This window comes from Antedon bifida, chromosome 2 (assembly GCF_963402885.1).
Source record: "Antedon bifida chromosome 2, ecAntBifi1.1, whole genome shotgun sequence".
Taxonomy (NCBI): domain Eukaryota; kingdom Metazoa; phylum Echinodermata; class Crinoidea; order Comatulida; family Antedonidae; genus Antedon; species Antedon bifida.
Genome location: NC_136227.1, coordinates 18,137,401 through 18,165,127, shown reverse-complemented (window position 1 = coordinate 18,165,127; position 27,727 = coordinate 18,137,401). Strand labels below are relative to the sequence as shown.

At 30.9% G+C, this 27,727-nt stretch overlaps 1 protein-coding gene across 2 annotated transcripts in view; it reads left to right on the top strand.

The window, feature by feature from the left end:
• Nucleotides 1–5,238: 5,238 nt before the first annotated feature.
• Nucleotides 5,239–27,727, top strand: part of LOC144858044 (T-box transcription factor TBX20-like) — a 37,547-nt gene continuing 15,058 nt past the window's right edge. The window contains exons 1-2 of one of the 2 annotated variants that reach the window (XM_078714639.1): nucleotides 5,239–5,344; nucleotides 16,085–16,379. In XM_078714639.1, the coding sequence (XP_078570765.1) occupies nucleotides 5,329–5,344; nucleotides 16,085–16,379 (311 nt within the window). In that variant the 5' untranslated portion in view covers nucleotides 5,239–5,328. Of the gene's footprint in view, nucleotides 5,345–9,414; nucleotides 9,968–16,084; nucleotides 16,380–27,727 lie in introns of those variants that run through there. The other variant, XM_078714638.1, reaches the window with a different exon arrangement.

Sequence of the window (27,727 nt, the reverse complement as noted above, 5' to 3'; positions counted from 1 at the left end):
TTGTAATCAAAACGATTATTGTTTGATTTGAATGTATTTAGGGCCTATCACACATATTATTACACATTTTAAAGAAAGAGAAACAACATTCTATAAGTTTTTTTAAACGATATTTAAAAAGTAACACAAATAAAAACTCTGATAGCAAGGAAAAAACTAAAAAATGTTTTAACGAAACGTATTGCCATTAGTATCTAGTTTATGAGCGCAGTACAGCAAACTCATAGGACCGCGTACCGTTAAGATGTATTGTGCCCCAAAAACATTAAGATTAATGAAATCAGACTTTGAATAGGTTATTTTAGTTTAAATAAAGTTATATCACTTCTGTAGAAAAAAAAGGGGAAAAATGCTTACTTACAAAATGACAAAATAAATGGCTAAATTCAATCAAAAATTCATTGGCTGGCAGCCAATTTGACTAAATTTTTGCTTTAAATTGCAGTTTTTATTTTTTTTAAATCAAATTTTCCGTTAAAGTGGAAAACTATTATTTGAAATTAAAATGACATATTCAACAACAAAAATTGTAAGAATTGTTTTTTTCAGAGGGACAATACATCTTTATATTTATGCACTTGTTACATGAAGTAAAATAAGTGCATCTCAACACTTACATTTCTACCAGAAAGAAAAAAAATAATTATATAATATCCTGGGAAAGAATGGTTTAGAAGAATAAGACTTTAAGGAGTCCCAGTACAAGTATGTTTCAAAATTATATATCAATGATCATATATTTATTTTTTGAAATCGCCGGTGACTGATCAAGGACTCTCATGATTGCACCCAACTCGTTAATGTACGCACCTATTTATACTGTCTATTTTAATTATCTTTCTTTCCAAGTATACTTGTAAATATACACGTGATAGGATACTTATTAATTTCCTGAAACGAGATAAAAAGCTGTCTTTTGATGCGTAAAATTTAATATAAAATAGTTCAATGTCAAGCCTTGTGGCGATATAGGCCTACATCACGGCCAATGTTGATCTCCGTTCAAACGAGTGAAATTAGCACTGCTGTTTTTTTTTGTATACAATCTACAAACTATGTTTACACACAGTTTCCTTTCTTGGTCTTACGTGCTCACATGTTTGTATATCTAGAGTTTTAATTATCTTTGTTCACATAGTAAATAATGTAAAAATTTCATTTTGTACTCATAATCTATACCTAGACACTATACATGACACTTTTCATATTATACCCAATTCTCAGTGCTGTATCTTCACATAGTGTGATATTTGCCTATAGGAATAGTCGGTAATACATCATCTCATTTGTATCGCATGTGATGCCTGTATCATGTAAGGTTAGGTTAAGGGTTATGTTATTGTCTATGATACTAAGCGATACCGGTACGTGTGAAACATGCTGTATTACCAATAGTCATACGTATATGATACTTAATAAATCTAGGGATACAGTACCGAGAATTATGTGAATATTAAGTATATTATGTATGCCTACAAACTGCGTGTATACGACTACCATGCAAGTGCTAAACAGTGTAGGTATATAATATAATTGACCTACAATTACTTTTCACCTAGACCAGCAATAAATTGCAATCCTCAGGTTACAAAACTGGTCTTGGAGTGCTTCTTTATCGTTTTTAACATACGCTGACGTCATTTACGGTACATAATAATTATAAAACGCATCCATATCATATTCCAATCATTTCTTTTGCATATTTTGAACAACAAATATCACTGTTAATCGGTGCATGCTCCACTTACTTTTCAGGTTATTACCAACTAAATGATGCTTAAGAATGTAGTGTTAAGTACTTTGTAATGTTGCGAAGTGTTATTGTGAATGTTGTATTAATGATTATGTGTTAAGGCTCCTTTCAGCACTCACTGATGACAATACTAATGTGTGTAAATTGCTATGCTAGTGGATCAAAGTGCATACTTCATACACGCCTCTAAGTTCAAATGAGATAACTTGGGCGCAAACAAAATCTATGGCTTGAAAAAACATAGAATGAATGAAAATGTTATATCTAAATAATATATAAATAGGGCCTGCTATTCATTTATTGAACATTTACAAATAACAGTTATACGATATGATTCTTAAAATGCCCACAAGTTTGTTCTTATCAATTGTTTTCTTATAAAGTGTGTTTTTATAATTGTTTTTCTTAAGCCTAAAGTGTGTTCGATATTATATATGTTCTTTTTTTAAAATCAAAGTTGTTCTTATAAAGTGTGTTCTCATTAAGGTATTCTTATATAAAGTGTGTTCTTATTAAAGTTGTTCTTATAAAAATTTGTACAACGTGTTCTTATATAAAAAGGGTTTTTAAAAAGTGTTATTACGCATATAAGAAGTCTTATTAAAATTTTAAAGTTTGTACTTGAATAAAATAAAAAATATATGTAAAACATAGTTACAGGCCAAAGTACTTTTTACAAACAGAGTCCATGATTATAAAACGCATCATATCATTTGAATGATATTTTTTTACACAGTCAGGAACAAGTCTATTAAAATGAGCTTTGCAACCTTCAAAGAGATTTTGGTGGAAAAGCGTTCGTTGCTCTAGTTGTTAAAAACGACAAAATACTAGACACTCATCTAAACCTCATCGACTAAACATTAAGTAATATTCGCATTAATAATCAAAGCCGAAACAAACATCAGGTTCTATTTTTTCCCAATGATGACATTGTAATGCGCTATGCTCTGTTTACAACTAAAATATTAACGATATAAAACAAGATAGAGTATTCCGAAATAATTAATTATAATGGGAGGTGTTGTCGCCTCCTATTGAGCAGGCATACATTTTCATACTTCATAATGGAACATACATCAACAAATGTTAATGTTGATACTAATAATACAGTACTGCGTTTGCCCAGCCGACCATTGTAGTGTCAGGAGGCATATAAACTGTAACCCATACCGTACGCTGCAATATGAATTTTACTAAAAAAAAAACTACAGAAAATAAGAATAACTTGTCAACAAATCAGACAAATCTAAATAAATTAAATAAAAGAGGCGAGAAATGCAGCTTATTATTGTTGGTATCTTCTGAGCATTCAATAAATATGTGAGCTCTGACGAACCACAAAATGAGTGCCATCGTTGGTGAGGTCAAATTGATAACAATTACAATTTATTATGTTTAAACCTAAATTTAGTAAACTAGTTAATTATTAATTATATTAAGTTAAAAGTTATTGAATTGCTTAGTAGATCTACTGTAAGTAAACTTTACAACAAAATCCATTCAGTGTACAATTAATTTGTAGGCACATTTTAAAAGAATGTTGTTTTTTACTGTTAGCTTCCTTGACATTTATATATATATATAAATCCAAAGGCAAATTACTGAAAAAAATGACAATGATGTGGGTATCAGTGGCTGGATCTCAATGGAGATACAAAAAAAAAGCGAAAAGCTCAATCAAAACGATAAAGTAAACAGCCAGAAAAGTTAGCAGAGCTTTCGGGCAACACTAGCCCTTCATCAGTGCAAGTGAAGGAATTTGGATAAAGTCATAGCATATGAGTTGGCAAGTGCCAATATATATATTATATATATATAATGGATTAGGCCTACCTATATTTTAAATTTTAATTCTCATAACAAACAATTGAAACTTATAATAATCAATTATTTCGTGTGTATTTCCTACCATGATAAATAATCTGAGTAATACCTTTAGGTCTAATCCGAGTAAAATGGATAAAAATAGAAATAACAGGGTGGATCACATTCAATTAGGAAAAGGCGACAGAATAAGAAAAATATAAAGTGGAATCATTTTTGGAAGTTATGAAACAATACATAGGTCTATAATTAAGTCAATAATACAAAAACAAAGAAGAAAGCCGCAACAAAGCAGTGTGTTAAAAATACCGTTCCTTATAATAGTAACAGTATAGATCTGTTATCGTCGGAGTGTATGTAAAATAATTCCGCAAATAAAAAATGTATTTTTTTTTAGGTCTAATTAAGGTAAAGAAAGAAGACCAAAGTTGATTGGAATTATTAGGAGTAGTCCGTAATATCTAAAAAGTACTTAGGCCTACGTGTGCGAACAAAACACATTATAGAAAACCGTTGTAGTATTTGGAAAAATTATTATAGGCCTACAGCCAATTAAGTTTGGGACAAGTATTTACCGGTCCTGTTAAAAAAGTATAGCCAATAATTAGATCTAAACTTTGCTACTCTCTTCCGGTAACTGATTTATGTTTTAGGTTGGTTAGTAATGTAAAAGTAGTTCATCCGTTGTTGTTATTTATCTATCATTGTACCCGTGGTATTTTTTCAGCCAAGAAAACGGCACAAAAGTGCAAAGATCTGGCTGACGAAACGCAGAAATCCCTGCGGCGCTAGCACTGTTAAGTCAATTGGTGATATACCGCTTTCGGTAATAACTTTGTATTACCGTTATGACCACCCCGAATACGGTGTTACCTCAAGTTAAAACTAAACCTCAAATTTATAACTACGACGAAATTGCCTATTTCTGGCGTACAAACCACTCATTGTTCTATAAATATTGCTTAAAGCATCTTTATCTAGATAATTATTGCACATTTCTTTTGTTTGCTACACGTAAGCCTGTTAAACCCGAATTACAGATGTGACTCAACTTGTTTTTATTTATATGCTATGCTTACCAACAACTAGGCCTACACCCATACAAAAAGTTAGGATTATAAACATTTTTTTTCTCAATTTTGAACAATTTTGATTGTTTAATAAGTTTCGCTGTGTTTTTATTTTTTTTTGTAAAAAAAACCCTAAAATATAATATATAAATTATTATAAATGATTATTCTATAATTTATAGTTTATTATTAAACACATAATTCTAGAAATACAATAAGAATGGTATAAACATATATGAAATATATTATGAGAGTAATTTACAGAATTTCGATTTAAAACTATTTATTCGTTTGTTTAGCTGATAGTTGTCTGGGGCTTCGACATGGCTACCGGTGTAATATAATATCTTTGCGCGTTATTACCGTTTAAAGCTTAAAAATATTTGTTTTCAAGTAAATACCATAATATAATCATCCTACCTTATTATATGTATATCAAAGGAATGAAGTATACACTCGACAATTAATTTCATAACGGGTGTCATGTTGGTTGAGACGTTTCAAAATGGCCATGGCCACCGGACAATCCCACAATGCTCCGCGATCGCATATTACACAGGTATCGTCCGTAAAGTTTTTAATGTTTTGGTGATCGGGTCAAACACACAACACACTTCGTGGCTAAAACACTTTAGTAAAAATCTTCATTAACTTTGGTTTTACTTTGTTTTGATTACAATGAAAGACGATAAAAGTAAGTAATTATATTCATTATTTTTAATCCATTTTATTTAAAGTTTCAATGAAATTCGAATTCAGTTTTTAAATATTGTTTACATTAAACTTTACAACTTAGCGTTGCTATTTTAAACAGAAATGAAGTGTACGGATTTCCAGCTCAGGTGTTCGAGATTGAATATACCGTAACAAAATACAAACAAAATACAAACCATTTCCGTCAAATCATATCAATAATTGTAACTTTAGTTGTTCGATCTAAATTGTTATCAGTTATCGTTTGAAAAAAAGTTAACATTTATAGAAACAAAATTAGTTTTAATTTAAATTTAGTTTAAAATTAAAAATATTTGTAGTTTACTGGCATACCGGTGCATTGTGTTTAACATTACAAAGTACTACATTTTAATTCACAAAACACCTCATTTAGGCCTAATAATATTTTAAATAAAACAAAATTAACTTTATATCAGGTGGCTATTTTTCCATACCAAACTATACTACTGTATCAGCTTGTTTATAAACTGACTGGAATACTTCACAACCTGTACAAAATGAATCTATTTAACTTAGGCCTAAACAATTTAACAAGTTCTTTTATATTAAAAATGCCGTTGGGTTATAACAATTTCTTTGGTAATTATAATCAATTAAATATGTCCAGGTACAAATGTATATTATCTTCTCTTCTGCTGATCAAACGTTCAGATTTTAAGGCTATTATGAAATGTTACTGTATTATTTATTTTTCAAAGTGACAATATCGTAAATAGGAAATGGCGGCATAAATACCGAAAAAAAAACGTTTTCAAGTAAAAAAAAATCTACATTGGCATACGAAAAATAAATGATTATATAAACTTAGTTGCTGTATTATATGATAAGTGGTGATCACTTGGTCGAAGGTAGGCCTACTAATATTTATTTCCGAGTCTAGTCTAAGTTTGCTCTTCTTCGGTACCATATATTTTACTGACACTTTAATAATGTTATAAATAAATTATCATTAAATGCTAATATAGTATTATGATCAAATTCACATTGATAGAACTTGATAATGTGTATTTGTTTAATCAATAGTAAAATTCAGACTAGCAACACTTGCTGCACCGTCGTTTTCGTTTTTGTGGGCGGCTTACGGACGGCATTGTGTGGTGCGTGCAATAACAAGTAGGGGCCTACACGATACGATATTATTCAATTAATACACCGATCTATATCTAATATACTTTGACAAATTAACACAACGATACCTAGCATAATGGTGACAAGATGGAAAAGTTAGATTAGGTAGGCCTACTAAATCTTGAAATTATAATCTTTATAGGTTATAGGCCTATAGTTACGTTCTACCTAAAATCTCAACTAGGCGTTCTTTTTTTAAACAACGAATTTAATCATATTACTGGAATAATTATAGCTGAATAGTTTCGAGTTAATTACTTTTATAATTGATAGCCCTTGATTGACTAAAAATAGTGGCGGGACGTGTGATGAATAAGGAAGGAACCCCTTCAGGGTCGAACACGACTGTGACGAAATGTTCATGTAGTTTTATCTATCTAGTCACACCTGACCGACGGATGAAGAAATCGACAAAAATACAAGGGTATAATGATATGGTTATGTCAAATTTTCGATTACATTATCCCCTTCCAATAATTTCCCTTTTATGTCGTATTGGTTACTTGATTCATAAAGAGGAGGCGAGGGAAATAATGATTAACATTAATAACAGTAAGAGTAGGCCTATCTAATCATACGGTATGTCATAGGCTCTTGATTTTGATTTTCAAATTATTAAATGCAGTTCAATAGTTTTTTAAAAGATGAAATTGTACATATTTATAACACACAGCTATCCTTTCTTTTCTTTCTAATTTTTCATTCATTTTTTTTATTCTATCTTTCAATTCACGGTTTAGTTGTGGAATTTTTAAGCGCAAAGACGATTTACTGTAGGTATGCGCTATGTGCATATACAGTATTACCATATCTTTTATAAAATATGCATTTGATTTCATTGGTAAACTGTTGACTAATCTAAAATAATATTGAATTAATAAATAACAAATTAACTATACAAACCAGTGAGGAAGAACATAATAGAAATAAATTAATAAGTATATTACTAACAAATTCAGAATCATGTAACATATTGTGTATAAATAATTAAAATAATAATCTTACCATTTTATTGGGTAAAGCAAAGACAATGGTTATTTAGACCCTCACTCGTTGATCAAGTTTTAATCAAAGTGATCTTGTGAACTAAATTCAAGTGTTTTGAAAGGATTTTTATTAGTGGTTAATTAGTTATGTTAACCAAGCTTTTGCTTATATCATCGGATTAAAGGTTAAACACTTGGGTTGTGTTGAAAGTTTTTAAATCTTTTAACATTAAAGATAAAATGCAAGCAAACATTACGTCTAGGGTGTGTGTGTGCTTCACATGCAATATTTACATACGGAATCGTCCATTCATACTTTAGGGATGATGATGGACTTTTAATAATATTTTTATAATAATAGATAAAAAGTATTACAAACAATTGGAATAACAACGAATATTCTATATTGTTATTTTTCGGAATATATGGAAAAATACAATTCTCAAATTAGTTAAGCAGATCATGTATTGATTTTGAACGCAGTTAACCTCATTGATAAGTTAGAAATGACGTAATAAAAAATCGTAAAGGTTTTAATTAAGAGATTTTTGTTTGGTGAATTTGTGAATTGCGGGATTGCGTGCGAAGATGTTGTCATTTCCAAGGTAGTTTGGTCATTTTATATGGTGTAGATGATATGTGATGTCACAGTCACAAACGAATGGCAAATACGAACTTATAATGGGATCATAATGAGAATGTAATTAATTCGGTCGGTGCTTTTTTAACGATCCAACCAAGCCAATAGGCAACCAAAAACATACATGTTTTATAACTAAGTTTACCGAACCATATACAGTGCAATCAATTGATATACACAAATAATAATAATAATTTTAAAAAAGGAAATCAGTAACAGTAGGTCTAATGTAGGGCTAAATTGATAGTTCTACGAAATAATGATTACATTAAGCAAACCAAAATATAAAGTTAAATAAGATCAGTTACGAGTGACCAATATATTTTATATATCATGTAAAACAAACTCCAAAAATCCAAGATTCATTTTTTCCCTTACTTCCTTTACTTTCTTTGTTTATTATCAACAATAATAATAACTAGCACCATACGTATTAAGATTGTACATCGATTGGTATGTTTAATACAACTCAATCTCTATATCCATCGAAAATGGAATTTAGCTAGATGCGGCGCAATCGTCAAACGACAGATTGTCTACTGCCACATTCCCACGTTTTTTTTAATAATTCGTAAAAATAATAATAAAAATTTCTAGCATATTTATCTCATCTCATCTTTAAACTTTTATACGGATTATAGCACAAGTAAAGGATCCGTCGAAATTAGTGACCGGAAATACTAATTTTTATTCAAGAAATAAAAATAAATTCATTTTAAAGCGGCATAACATACGTGCAATTAATGTTTTAAATTTTCAATATGAAAATATATTCGTTTAAGTTTATGGATACTACGTCGTGCTACGTTGTCTCTTGAGTTTAAATTCCAATGAGGGGTAAGTGCGTACAAAATGTAGGTATAATACCCGGGTGAGGGCGGTAATCAGATTTATTTGGTTCCGTGTGGTTTGGTTGCTGTTAAGTTAATATTGGTACTTAAAGCGGAAATCCACTAACGTGATGTACCGTGAAGTTTAAGCCAGCCCACTCGGCGGCTTTCGACGGAAGATGATACATTATAATATGTTAGCTTGTTCACCACTCTTTATCGACAGCCAATATTCGTTGAGTTGAATTAAAAAAAAACTTTTGAATTGCAATCGAGTAAGTGACACTATAATTGCACTGGGCAGGTCACCGTCATCAGTGACGTATCAACCCAACGGCCAATGATTGCTCGGTGTATATGTAGAATTAATTAACTAATAATGTCCAGCCCCCTTCCTATACTGCCAGGCCTGTGTGTCCGGGGAATGGTGGTATGTTTTTATTAGACCAAACTTCAATACAGAATACCAGTTGGCACTTATGTATATTGGAACTTGATGATGTTTCATTAAGAACAGTTCCAGATACCTCACAGCGTTAGTTATAAAACAATAGCAAATTACATTCCAGCTATACTGAAATGAAATTAACTGAGAAGTTACTTTTCGTAGAAGCTTAAACAATTAGCAAGTTATCGTGTTTGTGTTAAAGTGTACCGTTATATGAAAGAATACTCTGCACGTTAAAAGAAGTGAAAGATCATTTTCTGCTGTCAAACACCGTTTATTCGGTCTGTACTTATACTTAGGCTGCCTCGGAGAGGCATGGATGTTGTAAACCAAACGGATCAAAACCCTTTATCTCCGCGGGCAAACGCCTTTAGCATTGCATCATTAATAAATCCTGATGAGGATCAGAGAGAATCTGACGAAACACTAATCATGGGCTCCAACAACAAAACTGACCGAAAAGATTCAGAATCAGACAACAGTCGAGGTGATAACACTCCGGATTGGACCTTACGATATACTTCCGATTTTCAGGACATGGACTCTGCAGGTTTGTTCTATGTACTAAGTTTATATAGTTTAAAACATATTGCTATAATTTACTATACTTGTATTCTTTATTAATTGTACGCATGTTTCCGTGGACAGTCTTATTTGTTATCTCATAGTTTATGTTGTTGTTTACTAGAGTTCGTTTACATGCATTTCTACCGTTCAACATTATGTGCAGACAATAGTGTTATTGTGCATTATTCTATAATATAAAATGACAATTTAAGATCAGTCCCTATTATGTACATGTTTTGCTATAAGTATATGCAATTTAATGTTTTTAAAGTTTGAGCTTAGAATGCTTAGTTGTGTCCAGAACTGTTATCAGTGAAGACCAACATTTAAATGATTAGTAACTAGATTGTTTAAGACACTAGGAAAAGTTGTTGAAATAATGTCCAGCCCACGACATCCTTCTTAATGATGACATCAATATTATACATTACATAAATTCTTTCCAGACTATTTGAATTGCCTTTTGGGACTAACACAGCTTATCAATGTAAACAACACGAAAGGACATAATTATCACTAAATTTAAAAATACAATGAATTTTCAATTTATTTTTTTACTATAGTAATACATTTTCATAAAAATAAAATATAAAAAAATTAGAACAAATTAGGCTAAATTAGGTTACATTATTGTGGAGAACAAACTATTTAGACACGACAAACTTAGCTTGTCAAAAAATGTTAAACTGTGCATTGGAACATAATTAACATTATATTCAAAAGACGGCCGACATTTTGAATTTCGGAACATTTTTAGATATTTATAATAAACAGACCTGTATTATCATTTATTTTTAATAATTAAATAATTCTGATTATAATGTTATATCTATTGATAAGGTCTGTTATTTTAGCCTTCGATGCGATTCATATTTAGACACTTCCACAAGGTAGGTATTTTATGTACTAAAAGCGTCAGTTCTAATATCAAAAGTACTCTACCAATAAATAGGCATGTTTATTATGATTCGGACGCCTGGAGAATGGGAACAAGAGAAAAGTGTTTAAAACATCATAACATTATTACTTTATATATTAGGCCTACATCTCAATTATTGTAAGTGCAATAAAAGAAGTGTAAAACAGCGACTATCAAGGTCTAAAAGATTAGAATAATAGTTATAATTTATGCTGTAATTAGTTGCAAATTTAAGAGATGTGTTTGAGTATTCGACAGGCTCACGCGCGAATTGAACGAGTTATAGCTAGATTGATCTTGTAGGCCTAAATAAGTTCAGAGAGAGTAATGTGTACCGACTTGATCAAGTTAGACTTAGTCAGTCAAGAGTGCTCAATTAGACATGTAGTCATAAATGCATTGAACGAGACCATTTAATTGTGTTTTTATTTTAATTCTTTGAATATGCCGGTATAGGTACTTTATAACTAATTAATAAAATACATACGACTAACATACAAGTGATCACTCAAAATGACAAAGCAAATATTAAATCATGTAAATGTTATATCATTGCTGATATTGTTTTAATACACGCTTTGTTTACAATATGTTTCGACCATTTTTATATTATTATGATTACGCTACGTTAATGTCATTGCCATACGAAAGTGTCGTTCAGTAATTACCCGTGTATCATGCAGTTCATTGACAACAGATGGGACAGTGGGTTAATTAGGATTGTCTTTGATATGCTAGTATTTTAACAATTTACCAAAATGTCACTAACTTCATACACTCATCGAGTGCAGTCCATTTTCTAGGTTATTTTAAGGAGTGCTGAATTGTTTCACATCAAACTTTATAATGATCTGTCTGTCAGTATTGTTCGTTACTCAGCTTAAGTAATCATTTGCTCTTTTCTAGGCCCATCTATTATTGGTGGTGGTTGTTTTTACACATTAGTGTTTATTTTGACAATGTTAAGGTGTCGCTCGATGCTTTGACGTGTGTCTAGATCAATTTGCAGTCTCGCATTATAAGTAAAAATGTATATATCCTAGGCTTGAAATTAGCTAACCAACGATTTCACTAGGCCGACGAGTCCTCTTGTTGGCCCAAGATAACCTATTATTAACTCTGGAACTTGAGTGCGTGATGCTTCTTTTTTTCCCTCTCGGAATGTACCTATCATAGGCTCAATAATTTGCAATCAGTAGGATCCTAGCCTTCTACTTGTGCGTTGATGGAGTTAAATAACAGAGGATTTTATAGTGAGCAAGGCAGGAACTAACCGTCGGACTGGAAAATCCGGCTTGTATCCAATACCCAGCTGCCGAAGTCTTAGTGAAACATACAAATATCAATATATATAATTAGCACGTCATATGGTCAGTATATGTTGTTAACTTATTATTTAAGTATTATGGACTTTAGTCACCACTCTACATATCGCATTGCATTTCCCAAAGTGTAAATCATATTAGATTTGTTTAGTAGTGATATTCCCTGTAGGCCCATTCCAGGGAGTTTCCTCAAAATTAATGACACGCTTTAATTTAGAAGGTTTGGATAATATTAACACTATAATAGCTATTAAATGGTACATACAGATTTTAATTTAAAACGTGATGTCTTCATAATTTGTTTAAAAATGAATAACAATACTAATTTTATGTTTTGGTTAGGGTTTAGAATGGTTGTAAATTATATTTTCTTCAAACTAATGGTACGTGTAATATTAGATAATATACTAGTGCTGCTTTCGATAAATTATATATATATAAATATAAAAAAAAAAATGTTTTTTTAAAGTTTAAAATAATGTGTGACTACATAAGTAAGTTGCCGGTGTTTGTAATAATTCTATACACATGTAACATTTTGAACAAACATTTAGCCTAGCTAGTGCTTCGACCATCATTTTCGTCATTTGTTCGGCTGTACGTATATAATTAAAATGCTAGGCCTACATATTCTAACGTTTAGTTTGTTCGCAATGCATTCTCATGGTGTAATCGGTCTATGAATTGCCATAACTTACAAAACTTGCCAAACAATTGTGAAACCATATGCCCTCAGAATTTAGTTCAAATAAAAAATACAAGTAACTTTATTCTTCTTCATAGAAATACAAATGAATCAATGAATCAATCTTAAAAAAACAAACACAAACAAACAATATAGATTAAATCATTCTACAATAGGATATTTTAAAGTAAATTATACTAGATAAGTAAAACCAAAACATTCGATACTAGATGCATTTATTTACAGACATTATGAAGCAATTCTAGACAGCCTAGTGATATACTGAATTAATTACTTAATTTGAAACGATAAAGATGAAGAAAGATTTAAGAATGAGAAAAAAATCAGCTTCACCGAGATTCGTACTGAGAACCTTCTGTTTGATATGCATATGTCTTAACCATTAGACCACTGGGGCTGTTATGGTTGTATTCGATTGGATAGAGACTCTGTAATATTATCTGTAATATTTACAAAGAGAAATTGGTTATTCTGCAACGGAGAGGAATATTCAATTTGCTAGATTTTAAATAATATCAATCAATCAATAATATTTTCTGCAAAATGATAGCATATATAATTATTATAGAAGTGTGTACGTGTAAACCTGGTGTACGCGTGATAACAGTTAGGCCTGCAATAATCTGAATAAAAGTATGCTTAACGTAATTAAGGTAAAGATTTTGGATAAAAGTTAATGAACTGTTAATAGTGCATTATGCCTGCTATAATCTAAACAAACCGATTATTTAGGTTTTAAGTTTTTGATTTTTGATTACGTAAACTTATCTGTTAAAGTTGATAGATTTTATTAGATACTGTATATTGTGTTGCCCTTTATTTCTGATTCTTGTGATTAGTTTTACCATTACATACACTGTACTTTGCTTCGAAATTTATTCCCTGCTCAAGAAATGTAATAACTTGTAATAATGTGCTGTGGTGGAAAGCTCTAATAGTCAATTAGCATAAGTATTACATTATTTGTAAATAATTATATGGACATGTTTCCTGTTTAGAATCGCATTTTATTCAATAAGAAACAAGTACGTCACTACAATGTGTTCGTCTTTTTGAGTGACATTAAGGAATACTACAGTAGTACAAAGGAATTTTAATTTTAATTATGCATGGGAACATGGTGTAGTTATTAACAAGCCATTGGTATTGGTTTCACTACGTCATCGTAATGTTTTGGTTCAGCTGTCAGTAGGTTAGGATACAATACTTAAATTGGCACGATAATTGATGGCATAAGCTCAAACATCGCAACCCACTACTGGTAGGTGACAGGCTCACTTCTTACCAAGTATAAAATGCTGTTTCTTCCATTCATTCTTTCAAAATGGTATAAAACTTAAATGAAACATTGACTTTACATTAAAAGATTCTAAAATTCAGTTGTTTTAAAATTGATTTTAAAAACAAGACATTTATGTTTTAAAATAATTACAAATACGTTATGTCACAAAATCTACTAAAATAACAAATATAAAAAACTGTTTTGAACCGGTACATATGCGAAAAATTGATATTTATCTGTTTGCAGAAGAATATTGAAAACACTCAGGCCTAATTTAATCTGGCTTTCTATTACCCTGGTTCCCGTTATATGTAACGATTCCATGACTTTATATTCCTCTGGTTTCTACATTTAAAGATTCCATAATTGGCTATTACTCAGGTTCGCATTCATGTAATAATGTAATGAGTTTGTATTACTCTAGTTCTCTAACACTCAAATGTAACAATACCATGACTTTCTATTACTCTGGTTCCCGAGCAACTTCAAGTTCACGTGAGATACCGGTTGGATTTGTTCAATGACGCGTGATGCGCTATGGATTGTGGGATTAAATGCTGTGTGATTTCGTTAATCTTTTCTATAAGTCGTTACTCCTTTACAAAGCCACCGTGGATTACTTTACCAAATGACTCAAGTAATCCAATTGTTGTGAAAGGTATTAATTAGAATTCAATTTCAATAAGTAATAGGTCTGATAATGTACCGTTTCAACTATATTAACAAAGTATTATAGAAAAGCTATAATCGTTCATCCAGGTGGTTAGAATTACTAACTAACTAACGAATATAAAATTAAAATTAAAAAAATGTTAATTTGTATAATCCTGTACCTACTTGTTTAGAGGTTTATGATGGGTTGAAAAGTTTTAAAACAAAAATTCACTATTAGGCCTAAAACAAATGAAAAAACAAGCTGCTTGATATCTAATTTAAACTATTCAGTAGACTACGTTCGTGTATAATAACCTTATACATAATGTTAAAAAGGTTACATTAAAATTAACGGCATAGGTATAATTATAATAAATATCTCATATTGATTATACTTTGTCTCATCTTGAATATGTCATGTGGTAAATAATCTGATTTCTATCAATCAATCATTTGAAATTGTGGTTTAGTTCGAATCCAACTATTGGTTTAGTTCGAATCTAAATGCTGGTTTAGTTTGAGTCTAAATGTTACTTTAGTTCGAGTCTAAATGTTGGTTTAGTTCGAGTCTAAATGTTGCTTTAGTTCGAGCCCAACTGTTGGTTTAGTTCGAGTCCAACTGTTGGTTTAGTTCGAGTCCAACTGTTGGTTTAGTTCTAGTCCAACTGTTGGTTTATAGGTAGGATATATTTTGCCAACTTTTTTTTTCATTTATTATTTCAGAAATTCTTTTTTATTTCGCCCCTAACAATTTATTATATTCTCATTTTTTAACCAAAAAGTACTTGAGAATTAATTCCCATGTTTCCGAATAATTTATTATCCTTTTTAGCATTATATCATCGCCCCTACCGATGTTTGCTTGAAAATGAATTGAAAATAATTGCACTGTTGTTTTAATCTAAAGGTATTCAGAAATGAGTAGATTTATGATTTTCAATTGTCTTATAATGAGCTATTGAATGATGTTTGAAGTTACTCAACCCCACAGAATTAGAGAAGGATTTTATTCTGCCCATTACCTAAACAATATTATTTTCTACAATAGAAAAGGGTTCATTGAATTCAAGTTTGCTATATTGAGTTTAAATCTTTTTAGCCCTATTGCCAGTTTAATCATAAATACTATAAATCACTGATTAATAAATCATGCTTTAATTTTGTAAGAGGGTGTGTGATTTCTTCTCTTATTATAAAACTCACTTGTTTTCTAGATACACAAAAGACGCGTAATATGGATGACGGGTGCATCACTACTGATTCTAGCCCACGGTTAGTTCACGACGACGAAAACGATCGAGTCGATTCGCCTAATTCTATCAAAACCCGAAGCGATGATTGTGAGGGTGATGGTGAAAATATGGCTTCGCCAAGTCCAAGGAAGCGGAAACTTGACGAAAAGCCCATGAGTGTTAAAGTCTGCAATGTAGAAGCAAAACTTGAAATGAAGGCTTTGTGGGACGAATTCCATTCTCTTGGAACCGAGATGATAGTCACAAAAGCGGGAAGGTAAGTTTGAATAATATTAATACAAATGTCTACATTACCATGTACATTAGGCATAGAACATTAATTCTAAACCGCCCGATATATACGGTTACGGTACTGGTGAAGGGCTAGTGTTGCCCGAAAGCTCTGCTAACTTTTCTGGCAGTTTTACTTTATCGTTTTGATTTAAATTTTCGCTTTTTTTGTTCTCCATTGAGATTCAGCCACTGATACCCACAGCATTGTAATTTTTTCATATCAAGCAGAAGGTTCAGGGTTCGGTTGGGGCGACTTTTTCTCATTCTCACATATTTCCTCATCTTATTGTTTCAAATTAATTAATTAAATTTCAGTATATCACCGGGTGGTTTAGAATTTATTCTGTGTCTGTGATGTTTATATATACATATTAGGACTACAGTACAGTACTATATATCCAATTCTAGCTTTGTTTTCTTCATAATAGTTTGTCTCCCTGCTAGACTCTTATTTCAATATTCGTTCATGGGTGACAGAGTTGTAGCATTCATCGTATCATCTGAAATCGTTGACCTCCTTATGCTCGAGTTTATAAGGCTGTGACATAAATTGTAGTCCACTTTCTGCATCGATTTTAGTGTTCTCTAGTATCAGGGTACGCATTTATTACCGAGTAACGTATCCCGTACGTGCATTAAAACTAGATAATATGACAAAAATATTGTACAATAATGGATAATGGAATTTATCAGTCTACTGAAATATGAAATAATACCAAAATCACATGTGGTTATTTTTATTAACATTTTATAGGTCTAATTGGCCTATAACACAAATGCAAAATAAGGCCTATTCCATTAACTTTTTGAAGAACCTTTAGGATGTATTGTTTGCTTGTACCGTGATATCGGTGGATTGTTATAGCCTGTACGAACTTGTTAAACGTAAGCATGAATGTACAGTTGACGTGACACACTATGTTATGCTTATTTTATCTACATTGAATATAACATGTTCCTCGTGATTTTTCCATAATGTGGAAACTAATTTCAACCCATTTTTCTATAATGATTTTATTGATCTACTAAGGTTGTTTTTTTAAATGAATAAATAAAACGTGTATAGAAACATGGAAGAAAGAGAATGTAGTCTGTATACTTACCAAAACCATTGTGACCATTCGGGTGCTCGGTGGCAATAATAGTGTTCAAATAACTGTTTAATATCGGATATAAGTGACAGTTGTAATGATGACAATGGTCACCACAAACTACAATTTAACAAATTTAAATGAGTTTAGCGGTCAAAAACATCGAATAAACTCCAAATTGAACAATTAAAGTACACTATTTTTTACGACCTTTCATGCTGTTTGAAGACCACAACGTGATAATTACGGCAAAGTGGTACATTTGATTTACTATTTCAAATACACCACCAAATTGAATCTAAAATAAGGCTACCAGTGGCCTGGTTTTAAAATCAATGTTTTTAAAAATTTCAACAAAGGCAAACATTAAACCATCGTGTGGGATTGTGTACTACCGGTAAGTAAAAGACAAGTTTTTACGTTCATAACTTTAGAGCTTCGTTCATACAATTAACTAATTTGCATACAAATTATAGCGTATTAGGACCTATAGGCTATGTCTTTTTCCCGCTAAAGAATAGAATATATGTATAGTTAATTACAGTCATAATTAATTTGCTTATTTGATATTCTGATCAAATTTAACAAATACAGAAACAAATAGAGTGGTAAACACACAATGTTCAACCTAATAATACAAAGCAATAACAGTTGACAGCTATAATGACGCTTTTCTAATAATGTTTATTATTAAAATTAGGCTTATTGATTTATTTGAATGTTACAAGTTGGATATAAGATTTGTCTAAAGCAACGATTTACATATTATTAGACCTATTTTATAATGTTCACTTGGATATTTTGTTGATACACTTTTATACAATCATTCTTTGCCAATGCTTGAAATAAAAATTCGCTAAATAGGCTACTGTTACTTTAATAAGAAATAATTAAATGTTAAAGAAGTGTGAGTATAGACTGTACCGATCTTGTGTCAAAGTCAACAAATATATTATTTTTCAACACGGATATTTATAGGCAGTTTGTAGAAAAGTGCGGCGACCATATTTATTAGTAATGCGTTTAAATTGAAGCCTCTAACACAGGATGATAAGCAAATATCACACTAAATCCAATCTATTATAGTACGATTGATCAAACGCACGGTATTATTAAGGACTTCCTATCCTAAATCTAGGTAGATAATAGAAATATTAGAACGTGAGAATTTTCTCTGAATATATTTTAATATTAAAACAAGTAAAAGCATGTTTAGGCCTACAGTTTGCACAAGTAGTGGATCAAGTAGGTCTATTGTTAAACTGAAAATAACATTGGGGCCTATATAATGATAAATCGTAAAATGACATTCATTAACTGATTCATTTAGATATTTGGTCGAAATTTCAATTCAAATTCCAATAACAATCAACTAAGAGTTAGAAGTATTACACTAGAAATGGAAGTTAAAATGGTATTTTTTTTTTTTTTTTCATTTCATTTATTTCACTATCATCATCGCAGCCTTAGCTGAATTACAAAGATATTTACATTTTCTCAATATTAAAATTTGTATAAAACCTCAATAAATTCAACATTAGAAGGCTTTTAATAATTGTGTGTACATTTGATAATTCGATTACATTACGATATATGGGGGAAAAGAAGGATCCAATGAACAATTAATATTTACCGTAACTCTGTCTTATACTTAGTGTAGTTGTTAGCTTCAGGACGGTTAGTTTAATTTGAAAATAGGACTATTATAATGTTTTAACCATTTATTGATCTTTCCCAAGATAAAGAGATTGAGCTTGTGTATATTTTATAGTAGGCCTATAACTTTTTAAATCCAAATTTACAAAAATTGTATTTAATTGCTTTTTAAAAAGAACAATCGTACATTTTCTGTCGTTAAAACAGTGACTATAACGTTATTCACTGTCACATATTAACTGGTGTGACGCCATCAAAATATGAGTGAACGCCAAACATAAGAGTCAAAGATCATACAATCTTTTGTCAAACCTTTGATGAGAAATAAAAATCAGTGAGGCGAAAAATCACATTACTGTATTATAATCACGTTCATTATTAGAAATATACAGTAATGATTACATACATATTAATGTAAGGCACAACTTCCTTGCAGTATTCGTCATATTATTTACCAATACTGTATCATTTCGGCCATCACTCGGCCATTAGAGTGTCGAGTCAAATGGCCAAGAGTTTAAGGCAGGGGCATCGTTTACCTAAAAAGCCAACATTACCAGCTTGGGTTCGAGGACTATAAACCGTAGGTCCAGTTTTTGCCCGTGTTTACTTTAAAGAGACGATGAGACGAGTAGGAGGTTACTCCGCTGAACTGTTTCACAAAAAATATCCCTATCATAATAATAATTTATTTGGAAGCTACACTTTTGAAACAGTGGCACACTTCTTGAATGAAGGTGCGTCCAGAGTAAGTAAAATAAATGTTAGAGAAAAAAATGATTTAACAATAGGCCTATTTACAGTACAAGGAAACCTAAACTAAATTATGTACAAGATATAAAAAATAACATTAACAAAAGTAATACTTTTTAAACAGTATCGCACTTATTGAATGAAGGTGCGTCCATAATACAGTAAGTAAAATAAAAAATGATTTAACTATCTGATCTGATTAGTACTGCGATTAATTTACTATTGGTAATCCTTGTCTAAAGGATAATTTTTTAATTTTGTATATTTCTATCATGCGTACTAGTCTAGTTGATGTTTTCTTCCATTTGCATGGGTCATTATTTGTAAACTATTTTATTTCATAAATATATTAAGTTGCCAAATTGACGACTTAAAATAAAAAACGCAGGGCATCGAATAAAAGCAAACTTTTTAAAATTTGTTTACAGACATGTTTCAGTTAATTATAGACATCAGAAATCATTAACTCTCTTTGTTCGTTGATTGTTAATTTTAAAATTTTCATCAAATTTTATTATTAAATTAATGTACTTTTTTTTAAATCCTCTTGATTTCCTCAATCTTAACATTTATGAAAGAGTTTTATTGCACACGACTATATACAATGTGTTAGCATGCAGATTGAACACAAAGCAAGCCTATCATTGTTTTTATTATAGGGCTCTCACAAATCCACCGGTGACAAATCAAGCGAAACTTAGAAATGATATTGATTTAAGAAACTCCATAATTACTCAATATCATTGATATTATCATTCAAGCAACCAACAAAACAGCTGTTATGTCTTAAATTAAAAACGGATAATTACAATTTTTTTTATTTATAATTTATTAAATCGAAGTCTACGCGTATAATAATAACTATGCCTTTTGCTCTATAATGAGAGTAGGATAAAGAAGCATATAGTTTTGACCAACATAAATCTATAGGCCTACAGCAAATGCTTGTACAATAACTTAATTCAACTGGAAATAAATCACATTAAAAGATGTGGATCGTTTATTTTACTTACATCATGTTTTTGACACGCATGTTTACTGTTTTGGCCTAAGTAATTTTAATTTAACGTGTACCGTACAGTTAGTCTCTATATGATAAGATCATAAAAAGGATCGAGTATCAAATTATTATATTACAGCTCCGTGTAATAATTTTCTACAGATAATTTTTTTCTTGACAGTTAGTGCGACAATTACTGAACGGAAATCAAAGTTAATAGAGATAATTGTAACACTAATTTTGAAAGATTTCATATAAAAAAAATGACAAACGCTAGAAACTGAACTTGTTCGTGTAAACCGGAAACCATGCCTAATTTATAGTGATCACGTGATAGTTTGTCTAATTATATCTTCTAAGAAAGCATAATGAGAATCAGAAACCCTTATCATAATTACTCTAACAATATTACGACAATTATTTTTCGTCAATACTGTACACTTGGAATATAGACCTATAATTAGACCCACCCACCACATTTGGAGAAATATAAATGAAATAGAAATGTTCGACGTGGTGGTATTGTATAGAAGTGAAATAATGATTATTATTATTATTATTAAATGCTGTACATTAATTAATTATAACGTTAGTATGCTTCGGACGTCCTAATATTCGGGGCAAGTAGGTAGGTTGGACATATAGCCCGGTGACATTGATGTGGGTGCTCGTTAGGTCAATTACACCTAGTTTTGCAGTCTGTTCCTTGTTTTACATATCAAAGCTGATTGGCCGGTAATTAGTCGTACAGCTTTATTCACTCAAGTCAAGTTCATCCGGTGCTACGTACGTCTATGTCGTTCAGCTTAACTTATAATCGCAAAATATTACTAAATCTGAGAAATGTTCTTGTTGAATAATATGTAAACTTTTTTTTAAATAAATAATTGTCTATTAATTTCTTCTTTTTTCCAATATAATGTATTGATAAAACTGATGACTTAGTTGGAAAAGCAACGAGAATAAGACATAATGCTTAAAACATATCCATCATAGTTACGTTAAACTTTGATTTGTAGAAATTACCAATTTATGACATTTTTGATAATAATTAATTTAAGCGTTGGTTAAAGATATATCCAAATAAATAATCAACTTATTATTAGCCAAATTCATACTTTAATCAAATTTTAATTTCTAAATTATAAAACATAATTAAAGCGTAACATTTTAAAGTTTAGTAAATAAGTAATCTAGGTTCAGTGTACTAATAAGCGAAAGTGCATTCTCAATTGCGGCAACGTTCAGTAAAAATGGACAACAAAAACATTGATGTAAAAAACAGACCACTTCTGAAACTGAATCCTGATTCGCAGTTTGTCTTATGTGTACTAGTTTTGTAACAGTTATGTTCACATACAATTATGATTATCGAAGATTTTTTAATTGTTAAAAAAAACGAACATAATAACATAAAGATTCCATAAAACGGTTGATGACACCAGGCCTGTATAGCGACTGAGTGCGTTCGGGTGGCGTGGGACATTCAGGCCTCCGATTTAACTGAGACTAGTTGAGCGCTCAGTGCAGCCTGGGATTTGTAAACCAATCAACTGGCACGAAAAGTCGCGCCTGACTAGGCCCAGTTCACACAGGGCTCTTAAGCACAATATCCGACTTATCCACCGAACGTTATGATATATGTCTTTCATTAGTTTTTATTCAGCTTGGCTGACTTTTATTTTCTGTTCAAATCAATTTTTAATACTTTCATCTTACTCTTTTTAGATGACTGGTTTTGTGACTTCACAAAGAATTAATATACTTAAGAAGGTATTAGTTAGTGTGTGTACTGACACGTTCTTTAATTCTTGTATTCAATGAGCCAATTTACCATTTTGACACATTAAACATTATTTGCAACGCTTTAAATTTGTATTTTCTCACGAAACGTCTTTGTAAAATTAAGTTATAAATATTAACGTGTTTGAAAATAACTGTTTTATCTTCAGAATAGAGTGAATTAAAACTGATTTTAACTTGGAGAGGATAAAGTAAAACTAAATCTGGGTATTTTGTTGTATTGTATTCTGTAAATGTAAATACTATTTTTTAAATAGGCCTACACAAAAATAATTTTAAAGATGTTCTGATTAAGGTAATTCTAAAATTGTTTACAAAAAATGTTATGCAAGAAATAGGCCATATAGTAGGCTATAGCCATCTGTATAATGAGGTTCACTGCGATCCTCTGTGATTACTATCGATACCGGTATGCTTTTGTGGCATTTTTCGCTTAAGCATTCTTCTTTATTCATTTCAATTTAAATGTAATTCACACTAACATAGCACTAGCGCTACAATTGAAAAGTTGCTGAGTAAAAGGCGCAAAGCAAACATAAGGGGCATGACTACATCATGGGTGATTATTTTTTGTATTATCCTTTTATGTCAGTTTTTGTTATTGTTGGCTACTTCCAAGCGTATAGTTTTCATTTTGAGTGTATATATACACACCATTTCTCAGTAAAAATACCGTACCTTAAATCCAATAGAGTTAGGCCTAGGCCGATTAACTTACAGCAAAATAATTCTTCATGGAAAAAGTAACATTAATTTGATCATTAAATAATTAATACTAATACTGTATTAGGCTATTTTTAGTAACTAAAACGTATAGGCTAGGATTCTGTTTCAATATAGAGATAGTGTTGTTGTTTTTTTCCTACCCAAATGGTGCATGTATCGGTAGCTTTGTTGAAACAATGAAATCGACTTAAAGTTAAACTTTAAATTGATTGTCAAAGTTGATCAAGTGGTCATCAATAATGTTTATTGGTTGTTCATGATGTAACGTATGTAACAACGATTAGTTCGTTATGCCTAAAGCTAGCCCTCAAGTTTCAAAACATTCAGTGCACTGTACTTCGCACGCAATCCAGTAACACCTGTCAATCAAATTAAGGCGGGTCTACCAATGATACCATGGATGGTACTAACATAAACCACCGTTGAAAGATATCTTGTACCAATTTTGTATTTATTTTATTAATTAATTTGAAATCCCTGATTGTATAACGTGTGTTTTTTGTATGTTATGGCTAAAAAGCGGTTGAAAAACTAACCAATTACAAAAAAAAAAAGAAAAAAAAAAAATAACAAATAGAGATACTTTAAATTGAGGTTCACACAATCAAGAGGCAAATTACTGAACCATGACAAATTATAGGCAACAAAGGGTGGATCTCAATTCTCACAAATATTTTTTTTTTTAAGTTGTAATGGAAATTGCGTAGTAAAGTTGGCCAAGGTTGGTACTTAAATATACACATCTTGTCGTAGAGTTTTAAGGTGAAAATATTGTTTTATTACGCAACTGCTGTAACAACGATTAATGAATTATGCCCGGAGGAAAAACTCGAGGTCTCCAACATTAAACACCCATCAACGTAAAGTACTTTGCACGCGATTCGAACAGGTCGTAATAATGAATAGGACGAACCTTATTAATGTTTTAAATGTCTTTAAAGAAACAATTAATTAGTTCTGCTGCTTTTAGAAACCGTTGATTGCTATACCTGTATTAAATATTTCCTTATTTGTAACAATTACCCTATTCCTGTGTGTTACCTTCGCAAACCATATGCGCAAGTGTGATTGAAATAGTTGAAGGATTTATTAGTACAGTACAGTACAATACTGTTAATGCCTGTTACAGTCATTTGCATTATTAGAGACAACTTTTTCTTATACGGATCCATTGTTTGTTCACCTTAAAATCGCTATACTTTATCATAGATGTGTGTGCGTGGATCCAGCAAATATCGCATTAGTAAATAATATGTAAATAATGATTCATTCATTCATTCATTCATTTTATTTATATAAAGCAAATTTCAAAATATGTTGACAAAATATGAATCAAGTTAATATAAATGCATTGTATCTGGAGAAAACACAAATAAGCTCAAAGAGCTTTACGACAGGTTCCACCAGGAAAAAAGTTGTATAAAAAAAATTTGGATCAATGTTCATAGACAGAGACAAACAGGGGTTACAGACGGTACATACACTACGCAAGAGATGATGATGATAATTAACGACATAATACTAAATATACTATTATAAACATTTAACATTCAGAATTAAATAGATTCTTTGCAAAATAGATCAAAATTCGATTATATATGTTAGGATGACAAAAGTAAAAGAAGAGGACTGTGCCAAAGATGTATCCAGCACAGTGTTGTACTGTCAAACGTATAGTTTCACTTTATTTATTCATTTTAATGATAGCATTCACCGTAATTATAAGTATTGACAACTATTGATACATCCGGTTAGAAACCTCTGAAAACCATCGATCAGGAGAGCTTGACATTTTAGTGAAAAGAGATGATGTAAATATAACTCCAATTTATTGAATCGATTCAGAAAATGCGAAGAAATTAAACCCATTCGATGGTTTAAAAATGGACTACTAAACATTCAAATGTATTTCCAATTTATTTCCTATTTCTCTCACGCAACATGGACATAAAACAAATTACGTTTTGATGGATAACGGAGCGACCTTGATATCGTTCAAGATTTAAGCGAACATAATTTTTACGAACATAGCTCGTAATAAAACGTCAATATTTTATGCTCCTTCTGTGGATAGCAAGAACCAATATAATACAGTTTTATGTTTAATCAAACGCTATGAACTTTTGGCGATAAATAAAATTGAATACATTTTTACATTAGTGTTAAGCAAGTACGAAACCGTCCATTCCTTAACTTTGATTCCACCCAACGCAAATAATTTGACCAATCACAAGTGATAGATTATGAAAACTATCGCTTGTGATTATTTAACATTTTTAAATTAGGATACTGACATTATTCCCTTATTTATGTTTTTTTATATACACTGTTTTTTTCTAAAAAAAGTTTCAAAATAAAATAAATAAAACTAGCAACTATAATATGATTTACTCTATTTTTAGATAGTTTATATTATAATATATCTTTAAATTACAGACAAAATTCCCGTCTTTCTTGTCTGGCAGCAGTTGCACTCGCCAAATGCGACCTTTGTAAGCAAGTTTCTTCACCCGCCCTCTATATCACGTAGTTGATTATTGCTATGCAACCAAAACATTGCGTTATTATGTGTATTGGCATTAATGCTTCCTGAAATACGTAAACAATTTTAATGCAAAATGAAAACAACCCAGGCTTTATTTGTTCGTTTCGTAACAACATTATAAGCACACTGAATATATTATTTTGTATTTATTTATTCTGTTTATTAAGGCATAGGGGCCTACTATTTTGCATATGTCCGCCGTAATTGTTTTCGGACTTTTGACATATTATATTGACCTGATTTCTTAAAAATTTAAAAAAACGGATTAATTAATTTATTTATTTTAATTCCTGATTCATTATATTTTACTCGAATCATACGTGAGCGTTATTTAATATCAACTAGAGAGCGCTCAATACACAAAGGCAACACAAAGGCAACACGACACAACGACATAAACCCTAGTTTTGTTACGACTAAGTCGAACCACCGGCCTGTTAAAGTAATACAAGGTAGACAGTGGTTTAAGTTGTATGGATTGGAAATAATGGTAAAGTAAAGTACATGAAAGGGCATATGTTTCGAACTATATGCCTACTGTATTGTAACATTGAAATTTTACCGTCCATGAATTTTGATCTCCAAGTCAAACATTTTGAAAATGACATTGATATTAGCATCACTCACATTAACTGAATACACTAATACAAACATTATGCATATACAATTTGAAATAACATTAGTCCTACCAATAATATAAAGACCAGTCATGTGACATGTCATAGCAAAGTATTTGTCAAGTTTTCTGGCCAATTCGATGCGATATATCGTCAATTCAATGCGACATATCGCAAATAAGTAACGGATAGAGAAAATACACTTGCCTTATTAATTTTGTCGACAACTCGACACCTAACTCCCGTGGGATCGGGTTCTTTAACCTCAAACGACTATGCTTTTCTTTTACATTACTGATCAACACCAGTCCCTTCTTGTTAGATTCAATAACATTTTATATGTAGATAGTATGTTATAAATTATTGCACAAAATATTGAGAGTACCAGTCGTTAATGTATTACATCATTAATAGACATCCAAATAAAATAAACACATTTTAGACAGTGTTTCTGTAAGCGATGGAAAATGATTTGCCTATAAACTAACGGATGTGTAAAGGAGTCGCAACCCAGTTTATGCTATTTTGTTGAAAGACTTCCTATGGTTTTTACACTTGATATCAACTTTGTCTATATGCACATTCTTATTATCTTAAAGGGTAGCTCTGGATTTAAAATTGTTTATAAGTATAATTTCCGATAATCCCAAAAAGAATAGTACTGTTAAAATAATGTGAAATTGATATAATAATCACTCGTCCTGGCACCGTCTGCTCAGTAGGCGACTCTGAGCCTCAGTACCATGTTTATACAGGTACATTTAATGTTTAAGGGTAAAATATTGTAATTTTGGTTTATGTATTTGTTTCAAATAATGTGAATATATTATGTTTATGTTTGATTCAACCTGTTAGTGTTGGTTTTTATCGCTGTTTGTTGTTATTCTGAGCTTCCATATCTTCTGTGTATTTAGGGAGCCAGCAGACTTTTAAAAACACAATTTAAGAAACCTTTAGAACTACCTTTTTTACTGATGGAAACAATCTATAAAGCACTAAACTCTAGCTAAACACACAGTTTTTACAGCTTTTATCTGAAAAATCAAGACTCCTCCCCTTCAGTTAACTTTTTCTACGATATAGGCTATTCAACTCATCTGATATGTGTTATTTATATAGACCTATATTGGGTAGAAAGAA